Source organism: Diadema antillarum, unplaced genomic scaffold, assembly GCF_040938485.1.
Source record: "Diadema antillarum isolate AM-2024a unplaced genomic scaffold, OU_Dant_1.0 seq00000329_RagTag, whole genome shotgun sequence".
Classification (NCBI taxonomy): Eukaryota; Metazoa; Echinodermata; class Echinoidea; order Diadematoida; family Diadematidae; genus Diadema; species Diadema antillarum.
The window spans coordinates 429,678-447,023 of record NW_027271346.1 but is presented as its reverse complement, the minus strand read 5'-3'; the positions used below and the strand labels follow the sequence as shown (position 1 = coordinate 447,023).

Below are 17,346 nucleotides of genomic sequence, written 5' to 3'. Positions count from 1 at the left end.
ATATATTCAAATATTATTGGGGAAAAAATGAGGGCTAGAAAAAAGCAGCGGCCTGTCGAAAAAACGCATTTAAGTGCCCTTTATACGTATTGTCAGGGTGGTCGGTTGAAATGAACAGGGCAACTGAGTGCGGAAAAAATGACACCCCACGCGTTCGAAGCCGCCATCTAGAGCGCGTACCTCAGATCGCATTTTTAGTGCGCGCTTGTGAATCCGGAGTATTTTCTCCACACGTGAGTAAAATTTCAGGCAAATTGTGAGATTTTTCACGTTTCTATTGATAGAAAAACGTTAGGTGGCCGGTATTATGAACACCCAACCATACTTACAGGGTAAGGGAAACTTGCCGAAACTTTTACAAATTATGTTTACGAACCAAAAGAAAATGAAATTGCTTGAATAAAACGTATGCAAAAATCGTTTCAGTATTTACGGATGTGCGTCAAGTGTACCAAGGATGTGCGTCAAAAAAGTGACCGAGGTGTACGTCACTTTCAACGTGTTGTCTGTCAAAAAAGTGACTGTGGTGTGCGTCACTTTCAGCGTTTTGTTTGCCAAAAAGTGACTGGTGTGCATCAAAAACCATGTATGGTTGGTCAAAAAATGACTATGACACACCCATGTCCGGGGGTAGTGGGGTGCATCATTACATTGACAAGTGCATTACGTATAATAGGACTACTACGGTATCAGGGGGAAAAATCTGAAATGGATTCAAAGCTTTCTCAATGGAAGAAGTCAGAGGGTCGTTTTGGATGGTATTAAATCTTCTTCAATAGCGGTAGGATCTGGAGTGCCTCAAGGGTCAGTTCTTGGGCCTTGCCTCTTTCTGCTTTACATTAATGACTTACCTGATGGTCTAGCATCAAAGGTTCGCCTTTTTGCCGATGATGCAATTTCCTACATGACCATTGACAATCAACATCATATATGCAAAATCTTCAAGAGCACCTAAACAAAATTGGTGACTGGGCAAAAAAATGGATGATGGTTTTGATCACAGATAAGTGCAAGGTTTTGACAATATCCAGGAAAAGAAGAAAGGTGCATCACGTGTACATCATCTAAATAATGCCCCTCTTGAATCTGTTGAATCTGTGAAGTACTTCCAAGGGTGTAACCATCACTTCTGATATGAAGTGGACCCAACACATCAATGATACTGTCAATAAAGCCAATAATGTCCTTGCATTTCTAGATGCAATCTTTATGTCTTTATGACGTATGAGTGGACAAGATAAAGAAAATATAAAGAAAATTCCACACAAAAAAATCATTTTTCATGAAAATTACAAATTCCATCAACTTGATACTGACATATGTTAAGGGTAGCAATTATTCCCCCTGCATTTTGAAAGTGGTTAGTCAAGTGCTCTTTCATAATGCTAGAAAAGTGAATTTTTGTTGAATATCCTTTATATTTTCTTTGTATTGTTGTCCACTCATACGTCATAACCTCTAGTAGTCACCTCATCCAGCGGTTCCAACACCAAAACTTTAAAAATTCATAACTTTTCTATCGATTGTCCGATTTTCCTCAAACTTTCACTGATCATGTGTTCTACTAATGTTGCTGCTTTCACTCAATCCATATTGCTCCTTGAGTTTGCGTTCCCTTTAAGACCATAAAGTTCTTCCAATTTACAGAAAATGAACAATATAACTCATACTTGGCTGCACCAGTCAATCAAAAATAGCAAATTTTATTTAAATTCGGTTCAACGACACCTTGGTTGCTAAGGGAGGCCTTATCTTAGCAGCCATTTGACCTTGAGACAAAATATTTCAGAATCCTCTGTCAGACAATTGGGGTAACATTTTGAAAATTGAAAGGAGTTGGGTTACAAGCTATTTAGTTGATTTGACGTGGATTGCCCCATTTACGAGTTCTTATTGATTTCATGCAAAGATATGCATACAGTTTGATGGGAGACTTTTATGAGGTGATGAGATCATTGCATCTGCTGATTGACTACATGTACAGTGAAACCCCGTTATAACGAGGTCCGTGGGACCGGCGATATAACCTCGTTATAACCGGTACCTCGTTATATCCGTATGCATCAAAAACAAAGAAAAACATAGGCACGACATCATATACATGTATATGAAATTGAAGAACATCCTTTGCGTTGTTATTACACATTTTATGGATCATTATTATTGAGAGAATAAAGGGAAATTATTTGTGAATTAGACGAAAAAGTAGGGGCTGAAATGAGTTAAATCTTTATTGTAATCTTGTTTGTGAAGTTTTTCTAAGCACCAGCGCATATAGAGTAACATACAGGCCTTGTTTACCGTAACATGCGAGGTATTTTTTACGCTGTTGGTGCCCAGCGGGAATGCGATAATTACATGAATCATTTCGGTTGTAATCTTGTACAATGTATGATCGCTGCGCCCGAAGGGATTAAAAATGCGTTCTTTATTTTCTTCCGAAAATCTCTTCGCGTTTTGTACATTCGTTCTTGAAAAATATGCGACAGGACTAAATGTGGAAGGTTGTGATCCTTTTTACGCAAATCTGTACCTGGTGGACCATTCTGAAAGAAAGAAAAATCTTCATTGTGAAATGCAGTGTTAAAATTGTGATAATGAACAAACCCAGAACTATTCAAACTAATAAATGCGTTCGTTTCTTTTTCTGATTTAGGTTAACATGCGTCATTCAACATTTTTTACGCTACTGTCACCTGGCAAGATTGCGATGATTTCAGAGTAACATACATGCGTTGTTTACCGTTACACTTGCGAGGTATTTTACACTGTTGGTGCCCAGCGGGAATTCGATAATTTCATGAATCATTTCGGCTGTAATTTTATACAATGAATGATCGTTGCGCCCGAAGGGATTTATAATGCATTCTTTATTTTCTTCCAAAAATCTCTTCGTGTTTTGTACATTGATTCCGTTCTTGAACTATTAAATGCGTTTGTTTCTATTTCCGAGCACCGATTAAGTAGGTTAACATGCGTCATTCAACTATCTTTTACGCTACTGTCACCCAGCGAGATGGCGATGTTTGTTAAATGATAATGAACAAATCCAGATCTATTCAAACTAATAAATGCGTTTGTTTCTTTTTCTAAACACCGATTAAGTAGGTTAACATGCGTTATTCAACTATTTTTACGCTACCATCACCCGGCGGGATCGCGATAATTTCAATAATCATGTTGGCTTTAATCATAACCACTCATATTCAAATTATCATTTGTTAAATGATAATGAACAAATTCAGATCTTTTCAAACTAATAAATGCGTTTGCTTCTTTTTCTGAACACCGATTAAGTAGGTTAACATGCGTTATTCAACAATTTTTTACGCTACTGTCACCCGGCGGGATCGCGATGATTTCATTAATTATTTAGACGTTAATCATCCGCACTCATATTTGCTAACCAGCAAAAGAACTGGAAGTCGGAACTAAAAATGGAAAGGATAATTATAATGATGAGATAAACACGCATTCCAATTGTCCATTTTTGGCCACAAGTGTCGCTACATGAAAAGTTTTTGAATGAGTTATCCTTTTTATACCCCCACTCACGCATAGTGTGTAGGTGGGGTATATAGGAATCATCCTGAGGTCGGGTGGCCGGTCGGTCGGTCGGGCGGGCGGGCAGTCGGTCCGTTGCAAAATCTTGTGGGTCGAACTCCTCTCTCATTTTTTGAGCAATTGACCCCAAATTTGGCATGTGTGGACCGCTATCAAAGGTAGATGTGCAAGACACCTTTTTCGGTAGTATCGCATAATGCATTGCCATGGAAACGGCATATTTTTGTAAAAAACTTGTGGATCGAACTACTCTCTCATTTTTTGAGCAATTATCCCCAAATTTAGCATGTGTGACTGCTATCAAAGGGAGATGTGCAAGACACATTTTTCGTTAGTATTGCATGAGTTGCCATGGCAACGGCAAATTTTAAAAAAATCTAGCAAAATGTGGATCGAACTCCTCTCTCATTTTTTGAGCAATTGACCCCAAATTTGGCATGTGTGACTGCTATCAAAGGTAGATGTGCAAGACACCTTTTTCATTAGTATCCCATAATGCGTTGCCATGGCAACGGCATATTTTCATAAAAACTTGTGGATCGAACAACTTTCTCATTTTTTGAGCAATCAACTTCAAATTTGGCATGTGTGACCGCTATCACAGGCAGATGTGCAAGAGACCTTTTTCATGAGTATTTCATAATGCGTTGCCATGGCAACGGAAGATTTTCATATAAATCTTACAAAATGTTGTGGATTGCTCTAATCTCTTAGTTTTGTAGCAATTCAGTTTGAAGTTGGGATATGCGATCGATGTAATGTATATTTGTGCAAAACACATTTGATGTGTGTGGTGATGAATCTGTTGCCATGGCAACAGATTTTTTTTTTACCAATGATACAAAAACGTGTGGATTAGCCTAACTCCTTCAGTTTTTAAGCATTTGGCTTAAAAATTGGCACATGTGACCACTATTGTATGTAGATGTGCATACTTACTCTTTCGTCATTTTTTATCTATGTGTTGCCATGGTAACAGCATAGTTTGAATGAAAGTCATACGAAAATATTGTGGATTCATTTAACTCCCTCAGTCTTAGAGCATTTGACTTGAAATTTGGCACACATGACCACTATAGTATATAGATGTGCAAACTTAATCTTTCGTCAGTGATGAACAATGCGTTGCCATGGTAACAGCTTTTTTTAACCAAAAAACATACAAAAATATTGTGGATTCAGCTAACTTTCTTTAGTCTTCAAGCATTTAGCTAGAAATTTGGCACACATTACCACTGTGGTACGTAGATGTGCAAAGGTAATCTTTCGTCAGTGGTGATCAATGCGTTGCCATGGTAACGGCATATTTTGAATGAAAATCATACAAAAATATCGTGGATTCAGTTAAATCCCTCACTCTTTGAGCATTTGGCTTGAAATTTGGCACATGCATCCACTATAGCATATAGATGTGCAAACTTAATCTTTCGTCAGTGGTGAACAATGGGTTGCCATCCATGGTAACAGCAGCTTTTCACTAAAATGCATACAAAAATATTGTGAATTCAGGTAACTACTCAGTCTTGAGCATTATGCTTGTATTTGGCACATGTGAATAGTGTTGTTGAATGTATTATAGTCTTTGGTCATTGTTGTTCAATGTGTTGCCATGGTGTAAAAGTATATTTTGAATGAAATCATGCAAAATATTTTGGATTCAGTTAACTCCCTCTGTCTTTGAGCATTTGGCTTGAAATTTGGCACAAGTGACCACTATAGCAGATAGATGTTCAAACTTAATCTGTCATTATTGTGGAACAATGCGTTGCCATGGTAACAACATTTTTTCACCAAAAAGCATGTGGATTTCGCCAACCTCCTTCAGTCTTTGAGCATTTAGCTTGAAATTTGGCACACCTGACCACTATGGTATGTAGATGTGCAAACTTAACCTTTCGTCATTGTTGATCATTGTGTTGCCCATGGTAACAGCATAGTTGAATGAAAATCAATATAAAATATTGTGGATTCAGGTAACTCCCTCAGTCTTTGAGCATTTGGCTTGAAATTTGGCACATGCAACCATTGTAGTACAGAGATATGCAAACTTTGTATTTCATCATTGTTGAACAATGTGTTGCCATGGTAACAGTGCATTTTGAATGAAAATCATACAAACATTTCAATTAGATCCTAACTCTCTATGTTTACAGCATTTTGGCTTCATATTTGGCACATGTTACCTCTACATTACCTAGATGTGCAAAAACTCTTTTTGTCAGTGTTGAAAATGTGTTGCCATGGTAACAGTATATTTTGAATGAAAATGATACACTAATATTGTGAATTCAACTAAGCCCCTCATCCTGTTAGCATTTGGCTTGAAATTTGGCACATGTGATGGCTATGATATATAGTTGTGCAAAACTTCATTTTTTTCTTAATATCCAACATTGTGTTGCGCCCTGGTTATACAATTTTTAATAAAACCATAGAAATCGTCAGTTTATTTATCTTGCTCACTCAGTTTTTGAGCACTCCGACTTGAGATGTGGGACATTTGACTAACAGTGAGCAATACATTTATTTACTGTTGGACAGTGCATTGCCTTGGTAATATTTTTTTTTCATTAAAAAGTTTTTAAAAATCCTGGTTGAGCTAATTTCCTCAGTTGTGGGTGGAGGTATATTAATCACAATGAGTGATAGTTCTAGTTTTTTCCTCGTTGCGCTGTGGTCTGACCTAACATCACGCACGCGTATCTCGCGAAAAAGACAATCGAATGATTATCTTTAATAATTCAGTAGGAACATCGGAAGGCATTCCTGTGTCTTATCGCGTGGTTTAGAAGAAAATATGGAAGGAACGGTTCTCCGCAAAACGGGAAAAAGACGTAGATAGCGTGAATTTGGTTTTCAATGTTTCGTTTGTTGCATGTTTGAAAGTGACAATTTAGTCAAGAAATGGAACCTTGTTATATCCGATCAAATTGCTTATGTTTTTCTTTATCATGATGCGCCAAAATTGTCCTCATTATAACCGGAATCTCGTTATAAGCGAACTGGTTATAACCGATTCGTTCTGCCATAGGTTTACACGCAAAGGAAAACGGGACCGACGCGATCACCTCGTTATAAGCGGTTCCTCGTTATAACTGAACTCGTTATAACGGGGTTTCACTGTACTTGGTTGTAATCAATACCACTACTCTGTGAAGCTTAAAAGACTTGTGATTCCCAGAGACAGTCACTCCCGTGGCATCTCAGAATACTTCCCAGCAGCTCCCTAATAGTCATGGGACTATCAATGTCACCATCACTAATTCCTAGGTGTCACCACAATCCTCCAGCCAATGGTTCACGCCATCGATACCTTCCCACTATTTCACTCTCAATCACCACTATTATCACCACCACCACCCGACGCCTTCTCAACAATCCATGCAGATCCTGTCTCCGCTGACTCCACAAATCCTCTTTACCCACCTCTCCCCCTTCTTACCACCTACTCCCATCACTCTACTTCCTCACCGATCGTCCAGCAAATCTCCTGCACCCAATTTCCACAGTACTGGTATGCACCTCTGCTCTTCACCCCCCTTTTTCTCACCCTCCTCCCTCAACTCAGCATACCTATCTAACTGTCTTTCCCTTACCTCATCCATCCTCATTTCTCACGGCACAGTCAGTTCCACCACTGCCACCCTGTGCACAGACCTAGCCACCAACATCCCATGTCCGGCCGCAGGGCAGTCACCGTCACCTCCTCTGGCACTGTATGATTCCCCTTATCCACCCCACCTTACAATCATCCCCCGCTACTAACATTCCTCCAACATTATTCCCTTGGCCCTTCTTTCTCTTACTGCATCTGACCCCTCCTTTACAAAATAGATTCCTCTCACCTAGTGGGTACATTCTTCTTTCTCGCCTCCACTGCCACCCTTGCCACTCCCTCCCATTTCCTTCAGCACCTGGCTATGCCTCCATATGTAGGCCTGCAATAAGCCTCCACACACTGACAGTATATAATGCTCCAGCGACCCCCTTGCTTTCTTGCAAACCCTACATCCATCATCCTCCAAAATGCCCCACCTCTTCATATTCACTGGTGAAGGCAAAACATCAACGGTGGAGCTGATCATTAAGCACACAGCTCCAGAGGACATTCCACAACACCTTCCTCTGCTCCACCCCTTCCCACCAAGTCCACATACACCCCCTGTTGTGCAGCTTTTGCAAACTGGTGCTCCTCCTCCTTCTCCTTGACAACCTCCACTGCCAAATCCCTCCTACCCTTCCTGCCTTGCTTGCTGTACCATCACACACCCTGACGAAACCTGACCCTGCTCTACCCCTTCTGAACAGTACTTCACATCTCATTCCACCTTGCCATTGCTACACGTACTGCCTCATTCGTTAGCCTCCTCCGCCCTCCACTTCCTCCACTTTATGCAAAACTTTGTGCAACCTTTGTGAAGGTAGTGGAGGGGGATGGGTTGTGATTCAATTTCTACTCTCCTGTATTTCCTTGAGCCTGTAAGGAAATTTATACAATGTATACATAAGAGAAAAGTAAAAAATGTACAATCTTATGCATTTATATTGATTCAGTTGTCTGTGAGAAAACATTTAGACAACACATGGATACGATCATACTGTGATACCACTTTTAGACATGTCATAGATGCAAAATATGCATTTGCACAATACAGTGAATATATTAATTGTATACATTACCGCTACCATTCCCCCGAAGTACATTTGTACTGTATGGCAGTCTGATGTGACTAATAATCATACAGTATGATGATCAATCATGTATTCTGCATTGGCAGGGAGGACAAAAATAATCCTCCCTTGCAACACGGTTTCCAGCCCATCAGGAAAATCAGGAAAAATTATTTTACTTTTTTCCAGTCAGGGAAAAGTCAGGAAATTCAATAAAAATGCCTCAAATCAGGGAAAAGTCAGAGGATTTTGATTGACCCTAAAATCGAAGTTGTCAGTCAGACTCTGTTATATTTTGTTGCATATCAAAACAATATCCATTAGATGACCAGTGTTTTATACTATAAATAGTTCACTGCAACAACATAGAAAACATGTGAAACTGGAAATGAGTTGAAATAATTATCATGGAATTTGAAGACATTATCAGGGAAAAATCAGGGAAGAATCAGGGTATTTAGTTTTTTTCCAGTGCTCGAAACTCTGTACTATAAACTAAAATTAACTCATATTTGATTCATGTCACATGTTGCTCTAGAGTTGAAGAATGTGTAATGTAGTATAATGTGTATGTGACCCGCCACAACAAAAGGATCCGAAAGATACTGGCAGCATAGCAGAGAACATTGAGTTTGAAGTCAGATCATCAAAATCGGTCAAAACCATCAAATTTCTAATGTTGGCATAATGTTGTAGTCTAATGTTTATATTCTCTTCCAAAATTTTGAACCTAAATTATCATCCAAAATTTTGAACCCAAATAATCAGAGGAAAGGCAAGAAAGTAGCATTTTTCTGGGCCATGATTTTCTGACTTTCAACGGAACAGAAACATGTCTGAAGATTTGGATTTGGTGCCACAGATAGACTCCGCCCCTAGCAACGAGGGAGTAATCTTAATGGTCTGTGCATGGCATCCTGGTTACTGATTGGTCATGCATAAACCGCTGGCTTTAAGCTTGAATGAACATCGCGAAGGTTGCTATGAGGGGACCTTCTATTGTGAAGAGGTGAGAACCGTCTTAACTCCCCTTGATCATGATTGTGTCAGAAAGAAAACTTTGAAGGCTGTTTTCTCGAAATGCTGATTTCCTAGACCTCTCGACATGGTCACATAAAATCATCAATATCTCAACACCCGAGTACTGTTATGAGTCGTGTTATAAATTAAAGCGGAAGAGTAAGGTGATAATGTCATGTCATTTTCAGAAAATCAACCTCCCTTGACTTTCAGATTCTTTTGTTTGAGCGGGTCACATATTTTATTATTACTTCCATTGTTGATATCGATGTATTTGATGGGAGATTTGCTGTAATGTTGCCAGGTGGGTATGCTTTCATGGTACCGGTGTTTTACTTGCAGTGAAACAAGATGTGCCAGCGGCAGATGAAGAGGGAGTGCGTGTGAAGGAGCAGAGTATTTTAGAGCTGGGCAAGCTTCTCGCCAAGTCTAAACAAGCAGATGGTAAGAATTTGGTGTACTACCATAAAAGTTGGCCTGTGTAGGCAGGTGGCCACTGTGGATCTATCTAATTTGGCAGTGTTTTGATTCACTAGCTGTTACTCATTTAACAATTTGGATCACCCTGAAAAAAACAAAGAAACAAAAAAGGCCATTTTGTCAAGTGAAAATCTTGAGCAGCAAGAATTGTGACTACTTAGATGTACTACAATATATTTTAATGAATCACATTTACTGTTCCTGTTTAATCTGGAGTCTATGGGTACATGTATCATTTATTCATTTATCTTGCAGAATGATTGATGGATTGATTACAATTAATTGTTTTGATGCTTGTCATTCATGTCATTTTAACAAAATGAAATTAAAACTGTACATGAAGTGAGCATTACAATTACAGTTTGTAATCTAAGTGAATTGTTTTTTTTTAATTATTATACTTTCAGTGAAGAAATGGATAAAAATCAGTTGGCAAAGGTCATGGTAAAATCTCAGAATTTCACAGATTACATTGCATAAGATGAAAGGAGGGTTAATTGTGATCATGTATTTCGATGTACCTGGAAAAGTTAGAGATCTACAGGTTTGACATTGTATATTATTTGGGATGTCTTAAAAGAGACTACACTTGTACACAATGCATATGAGTAATAGTAGGAGAGCCTGCATGCGTTATCCAACAATGCATTTGCATTTGTTCCAGCAACTGGAGTAACTTCTGCGAGCTCACAGGTTCTTTTTATTGATCGATCCAGGTTTTGCAGATTTTTAGCTCACCTGAGCCAAAGGCTAAAAGTGAGCTACAGTTATTTATTGCAATCCCTCCTCATCTGGCGTCCATCGCGCATCATGCGTAAACTTTTTACATTTTCATCTTCTTCTTGAGAACCCCATGACTGATTTTCACCAAACATGGCAGGTAGCCTCTCTACAGGGATAGAATCTGAATTTGTTCAAATGGGCACCATGCCCCAGCTGGGGAGCTCCCCAGGGGCCCCAACCCCCCCCCCCCAAATTTAAGGAATCTTAAAAAATCTTTTTCTCTAGAACCAAGAGTGATAGAGCTAAGTTAATACTATGAGTTAGTACATTGATGACTGTAGTTTCAAGTTTGGTCATGTTGGAATCAGGGGTGCCCCCCTTGGGACTCAGGGGAAGGGGGTGGGGAGAGGTCCTACTTTGTACATGTTCATCTTCTACCTCATGATGACTTTTCATCAAACTTGGCAGGTAGCATCACTAGCGGGATAGAATCTCAATTTGTTATACCCCCGCCAAACGAAGTTTGAAGGGGGTATATAGGAATCAGCGGACGGTCGGTCGGGCGGTCGGGCGGTCGGGCGGTCGGTCGGGCGGTCGGTCCGTTGCAAATCTTGCGTCGCGAACTACTTCCTCAGTTTTCAACCGATTCCCATAAAACTTGGCACAGATGTGTGCCTTGGGTTGTAGATGTGCAAGACGTATTTTTTGACAGTACCCAAAAGTACGTTGCCATGGTAACGGCATATTATGGGCAAAAATGGGTACAAATCTTGCGTCGCGAACTCCTCCCACAGTTTTTGATCAATTTTTATGAAATTAGGTACAGATGTTCATCTGAATATGTTAATGTGCAAGACACATATTTCCACAGTGGCAAAAAGTGCGTTGCCATGATAACGTCATGTTATTGGTAAAATATAGGGCAAAATGCTTCATGGCAAAACTGCTTCATCAGTGTTCTTCCAATTCTCATGGAATTCATATTGAATGTTTGTCTTAGGATATAGGTCAGCATGACACATTTCTTGACAGCGACAAAAAGTATGTTGCCGTGGTAACAGCTCACATATTATGAGCCAAAATGATGGAAAATTTTGTGTTGCAAACTACTTCCTCAGTTTTTGCCCAATTTCCATGAAACTTGGTACAGATGTGTGCCTTTGGTTGTAGATGTGCAAGACGCATTTTTCGACAGTACCCGAAAGTATGTTGCCATGGTAACGGCATATTAATGGCAGAAGATCAAGGAAAGATCTTGCGGATTTAACTACTTCCTCAGTTTTTTGACCAAAGCTTATGAAATGTTGTTTTGACCAAAGCTTAGGAAATGTTGTTTGGCGGGGGTATAACCAGTCGCTGTAGCGACATTTCTAGTTTAAATGGGCACCGTGCCCCACATGGGGGCCCCAGGGGGGCCCACTCCACCCCTACCAAGTAAGGAATCTTTAAAGATTTTCTCTAGAACCAGAAGGGATTGAGCTATTAGAGTTAATACAATGAGGCAGTATATTGATGACTGTTGTTCCAAATTTGTTCATTGCAGAATCAGGGGAGCCCCCCCCCCCCCCCTCACAACTTACCGTACATTTTGTACATACAATTTTGGAATATCCAGTTCTTCATTCAAACACAATTATGCCCAAGGCTCAAATCCTGATTTATCTAACTGAACACTATTCTGAAGTTATTCAACCAGGAATAACATCATGTTTCAGACTTCAATGACAAAAACATTGAATTTTTGTCATTTTTTGTACACAAGCAATGGAAAAATTGTTAGGGTATGACATGGTCAGCTCATTCATTGGCATATTCATATCCACTGTACAAGAACTGTTTTGCAGAAATAAGCAATTCTTCAAAATTTCATAACTTTGTTATTTTTCATCCAATTTCAGTGGAATTTTTACACCATTGAATTTGTAAGATTTTACTCTTTGTTATCAGACTAACTTATTTTTGGTCTGGATTTAAGAAATATTCAATAACATTCTTTTCTAGAATCGGAGGTGATAGAGCTTTAAGTATTTTTTTTTTCCAAACTGCATAGTCCAACCTTCTACTGTATAAGCTGTTATTTTCGCGAGGGTTTAATTTTTGTGAATTTCGCAAATCACAGTTGGATCGCGAATTTAGCAACACGCGAAAATGCCTCCATGCGCTTTGTTAATAGAGCATTAACGTAAGCGTCGGCGTCAATTCGCGAAAACAACATCTCACGAAAATGTCTGTGACCTTGTCATTCGCAAAATTAACGGCATATACAGTGTAAAGTACAATGTACTTGGCAGGTAATTTTATCAGAGTGATGGAATATGTAAATGGACACCATGCCCCCAGCTCTCAAAGCTGCCCCCTTCCCAAGTTTCCAATTTACTCAGGTAATTAAGAGTCTGCAAAAATACCTGGAAGGTGAATTTGCAATACTCATGTGAGCGCGAGACCCCTGGGTCTCTTGTTAGCTCTTGGCGTGATAAAAATGTAGCTGCTAGCAGTTGCTAACAATTGTATTCATCTACAAATCGCTGTATCTTATCTATCATAGAAATAGTTGTTTAGATAGCTGTAATATTGCAAATATTTGTACTCTCATTCTTTCTTCTTTCTTCTTCTTTCTTCTCTCTTTCTTTGAGAATTGGGAGGACTCATCAAATTTACCCGCCCGTTTCTGGTCATGGTCAGCAAGGCTAAGGCTGCAAAACTAGTCCGTGCACTTGTAGACTTGTTCCTGGATATGAATGCTGGAACAGGCGAAGAGGTATGTCTACCGCCATATACAATTTTGTTCTGACTCGAGGACTATTATTATATCAATGTCCATTGCTTCCCTTTTTTTTGTCTCGCCCAACGGAGGTGAAGGCGAGACTAAGGGATCCAAATGGCGTCCGTCCGCCGTCCGTCCGTCGTCCGTCACAAATGTTAAAGTTTACCTGCAAGACTCTCTTATGATGCATAACTTGGCAACTGTTACAGCAATGGCAGCCACACTTGGTCGATAGAAGCACTAGGGGTATCTTCATGTTATGGTGTTGTCAGAGGTCATGTGATGATGTCAAAGGTCATTTGAGGTCATATATTAAAGAGTATGTGCAAGACTCTCTTTTCTATGTTAAAGTTTACCTGCAAGACTCTCTTTTGACAAATAACTTCACATAAATTGCTTGGATTACAACCTAACTTGGGTCATAGATGCACTGGGGGAACCTTCATGTTATGGTGCCGTTGGAGGTCACAGGATAAGGTCAAAGGTCATATGAGGTCATACGTTAAAGTTTACTTGCAAGACTCTCTTATCACACGTAACTCGACACATGTTGCTACAATGGCAATCAAACTTGGGTGATGGATGCACTGGGGGTACCTTCATGTTATGGTGCCATAAGAGGTCACATGAAAAGGTCAAAGGTCATTTGAGGTCATACATTAAAGTTTACTTGCAAGACTGTCACAGACAGGGTCAACAAACTTTTAGGGCCCAATGTTAATTTTTTATGGCGCGTTTTGATTATGGCTCATAACGTTTGATCCCTTTGTCCGTTTGTGACCAAACTTGGACGGTAGATGTAACTTGGGGAATTAAAGGTCATCACAAGGTCAAAGGTCACAGAAAGGGGTTAACAAATTTTTAGGGCCCATTAAGTTTTTCTGGGTTTTTCTAACTTTTGTTCCCTTTGTCTGTTTGTGACCAAACTTGGATGGTAGATGTCCCTTGGGGAGGTGAAGGTCATTACAAGGTCAAAGGTCACAGACAGGGGTCAACAAATTTTTAGGGCCCAATGTTCAAGTTTTTAAGGGCGCGTTTCAATTGTGGTTCAGAACTTTTGCTCCCTATGTCCGTTTGTGACCAAACTTTGATGGTAGATGTCCCTTGGGGAATTAAAGGTCATCACAAGGTCAAAGGTCACAGAAAGGGGTTAACAAATTTTTAGGGCCCATTAAGTTTTTCTGGCGCGTTTCGATTATGGCTCATAACTTTTGATCCCTTTGTCTGTTTGTGACCAAACTTGGATGGTAGATGTCCCTTGGGGAGGTGAAGGTCATTACAAGGTCAAAGGTCACAGACAGGGGTCAACAAATTTTTAGGGCCCAATGTTCAAGTTTTTAAGGGCGCGTTTCGATTGTGGTTCAGAACTTTTGCTCCCTATGTCCGTTTGTGACCAAACTTGGACGGTAGATGTCCCTTGGGGAATTAAAGGTCATCACAAGGTCAAAGGTCACAGAAAGGGGTTAACAAATTTTTAGGGCCCATTAAGTTTTTCTGGCGCGTTTCGATTATGGCTCATAACTTTTGATCCCTGTGTCTGTTTGTGACCAAAATTGGATGGTAGATGTCCCTTGGGGAGGTGAAGGTCATCACAAGGTCAAAGGTCACAGACAGGGGTCAACAAATTCTTAGGGCCCAATGTTAAGTTTTTAAGGGCGCGTTTTGATTGTGATTCAGAACTTTTGCTCCCTATGTCCGTTTGTGACCAAACTTGGACGGTAGATGTCCCTTGGGAAATTAAAGGTCATCACAAGATCAAAGGTCACAGAAAGGGGTTAAATTTTTAGGGCCTAGTTTTTCTGGCGCGTTTCGATTATGGCTCATAACTTTTGATCCCTTTGTCTGTTTGTGACCAAACTTGGATGGTAAATGTCCCTTGGGTAGTTGAAGGTCACCACAAGGTCAAAGGTCACAGGCGGGTCAATGAACTTCTGGGAGTAAGAAAAATATAAATTTCTTGTAAGCGAATTGGCGAGACACAATTTGGCACGTGCCTTGTTTGTGATTTAAGGCTTTTCGAAGGCATTTTGTCTATTTTTTTCCAGCTCTCAGCAGCCAAGGAATCAAGTAGCCTATAGTCCAAGTGTGTATTGTCATCATGTATTGTCTGCAAACTTATAAATTGATGATCTCATTGAATCAAACTTGCCAGAAATCATATTAGGGTATTGGGGGATACAATTATGTTTTAGGAGTGGTTCATGTGGCTCCCAGGGGCCAAGGGCAAATGAGTAAGTTTCAAAAAGCTTCTCTGGATCCAGACAAAGTACAGCCAAGTCATGCTGTATGAAGCAGTGAAGATTGGGAATTCCCTAGTAGAGAGCCAATCACAGCATCAGATTGCCTCACACGTGCTACATCATGACGATACATGTATGCATAGAGCTGTATAAGATCGCTCAGGCGAAGTAAAAGCTTTACCCCCAAAAAAATTTGCTTTAACTCGCTATAACAGGTTTGATTAACTATGTTTTTCTTTGTTTGGAAATCACAAAATTTATCTCTTTATAGCAGATATTTTGTAATAGCTGATCTCGCTATAAGAGTAGTCTTTTACGATGTGTGGAAGGAAATTTGGGACCACAAAAATTTCCTAGTAATAACCAATATCTTGTTGTAGCAGTGTTCATTATAAATTGTGTACTCTGTTAGTTGAAGAATATAGGTTTTTCATGACAGGGCATCAAAGGAGATTGTGTAACAAGTTTGAATGGGACCCTGGTAATAACAGTGATTTCTTTTTATGCCTCCGCTACAAAGTGTTGCCGGAGGCATTATGTTTTCGGGTTGTCCGTCCGTCCGTAATCAATTTTGTGGACAGCGTATAAAACTGCTAGAGGTATCCTAAGGTATCCTAATGAAGCTTGGCATGTATGTGTATGAGTGAGTGACGTTGTGCCTATCAACTTTTCGGCGCACATGCTCAAGGTCGAAGGTCAAAAGGTCAAGGTCAAATACTCAACATTTCACAATTTCCCCTATATCTATGCAATGCCTGGAGGTATTTTCTTGAAACTTGGTGTATACAGTACATGAACTACCAAATAAAGATTCCCCAAAGAGAGCTTTGGGTCATGAGGTCAAAGGTCAAGGGTCAAAGGTCAAGTGAAAGTGTTAAAATTTCACTTTTTTCTCCATATCTCACAAATATTTCAAGGTATCTTCATGGAACTTACTGTATGCATGTACTGACTAGCAGTGATCATGTAGGGAATTTAGGAGTCATGGGTCAAAGGTCAGCGATGAAAGGTCAAGGTCAACTCATCAAAATGTCATTATTTCTCTCATCTATGCAATGCCTGCAGGATTTTTCTTGAAACTTTAAGTTTGTGTATTCATATCACCCAATACAGATTCTCTTGGAAGTTTCTTGCCTAAAGGTCAATGGTCAAGTGAAAGTGCTAAATTTCACTTCTTCTTTACATGTATAAAAGGATCAAAAGTTGGGTACAAATCCTCAAATCCCCAAATACCTGCACCCTTGGACAGTATAGCCATTCATCCAAATAAACCTAGTTCAAGGATAGTGAACACTCAATGCATTTGTGACAAACCTGTCATATTAATATTTTGCCAGTTATGTGAAACCGTCATCACATATTGTCAAGACATTGTGCTATAGCTACAATAATGTGTTCGGAGAACCATGCATTATGGCGGAGGCATACCAGTCGCCATAGCGACATTTCTAGTTGTTGTTTTTTTGTCTTCTTGAAATTGCATGATCAGATTTTCACAATATGGAAGGGATCATTCTCCAAGGTAGCAGATAGAAAGTTACATTGTGGTTCTGGGCAAGTCCCATAGGGGCCCAGAAGGGTGAAAACCCCATAAATTTCAAAGCTTATTTGAAGATCCAGAAGTAGAACACTTGAATTTTATTGCATAGATATTCTGCAAGGTTCAAAGTGTAAAATATTCGTAACAGTTGTCTATAGTGACTAACTTTTGCACCCGAGGGAGTACCGCTTTTTTTTTTTGGGGGGGGGGGGAGGGGGGCAAAAGGATGAAATTAACATTACCACCTACTCATTTGATAGGGTGGGACAGTTCTGATGAGAAGTTGTACATTGTAATTTGCAGATTAGCAGATGACCTATCACCAGGGATGGCTGGAATTAATA

General features: G+C 39.7%; 1 protein-coding gene across 1 annotated transcript in view; it reads left to right on the top strand.

Moving 5' to 3' along the window:
• LOC139730716 (26S proteasome non-ATPase regulatory subunit 11B-like) overlaps positions 1-17,346 on the top strand; it is a 286,575-nt gene that overhangs the window by 17,570 nt on the left and 251,659 nt on the right. Inside the window, exons 2-3 of the mRNA XM_071641582.1 lie at positions 9,598-9,699; positions 13,092-13,216. Coding sequence (XP_071497683.1) covers positions 9,598-9,699; positions 13,092-13,216 — 227 coding nt within the window. The remainder of the gene's footprint in view (positions 1-9,597; positions 9,700-13,091; positions 13,217-17,346) is intronic.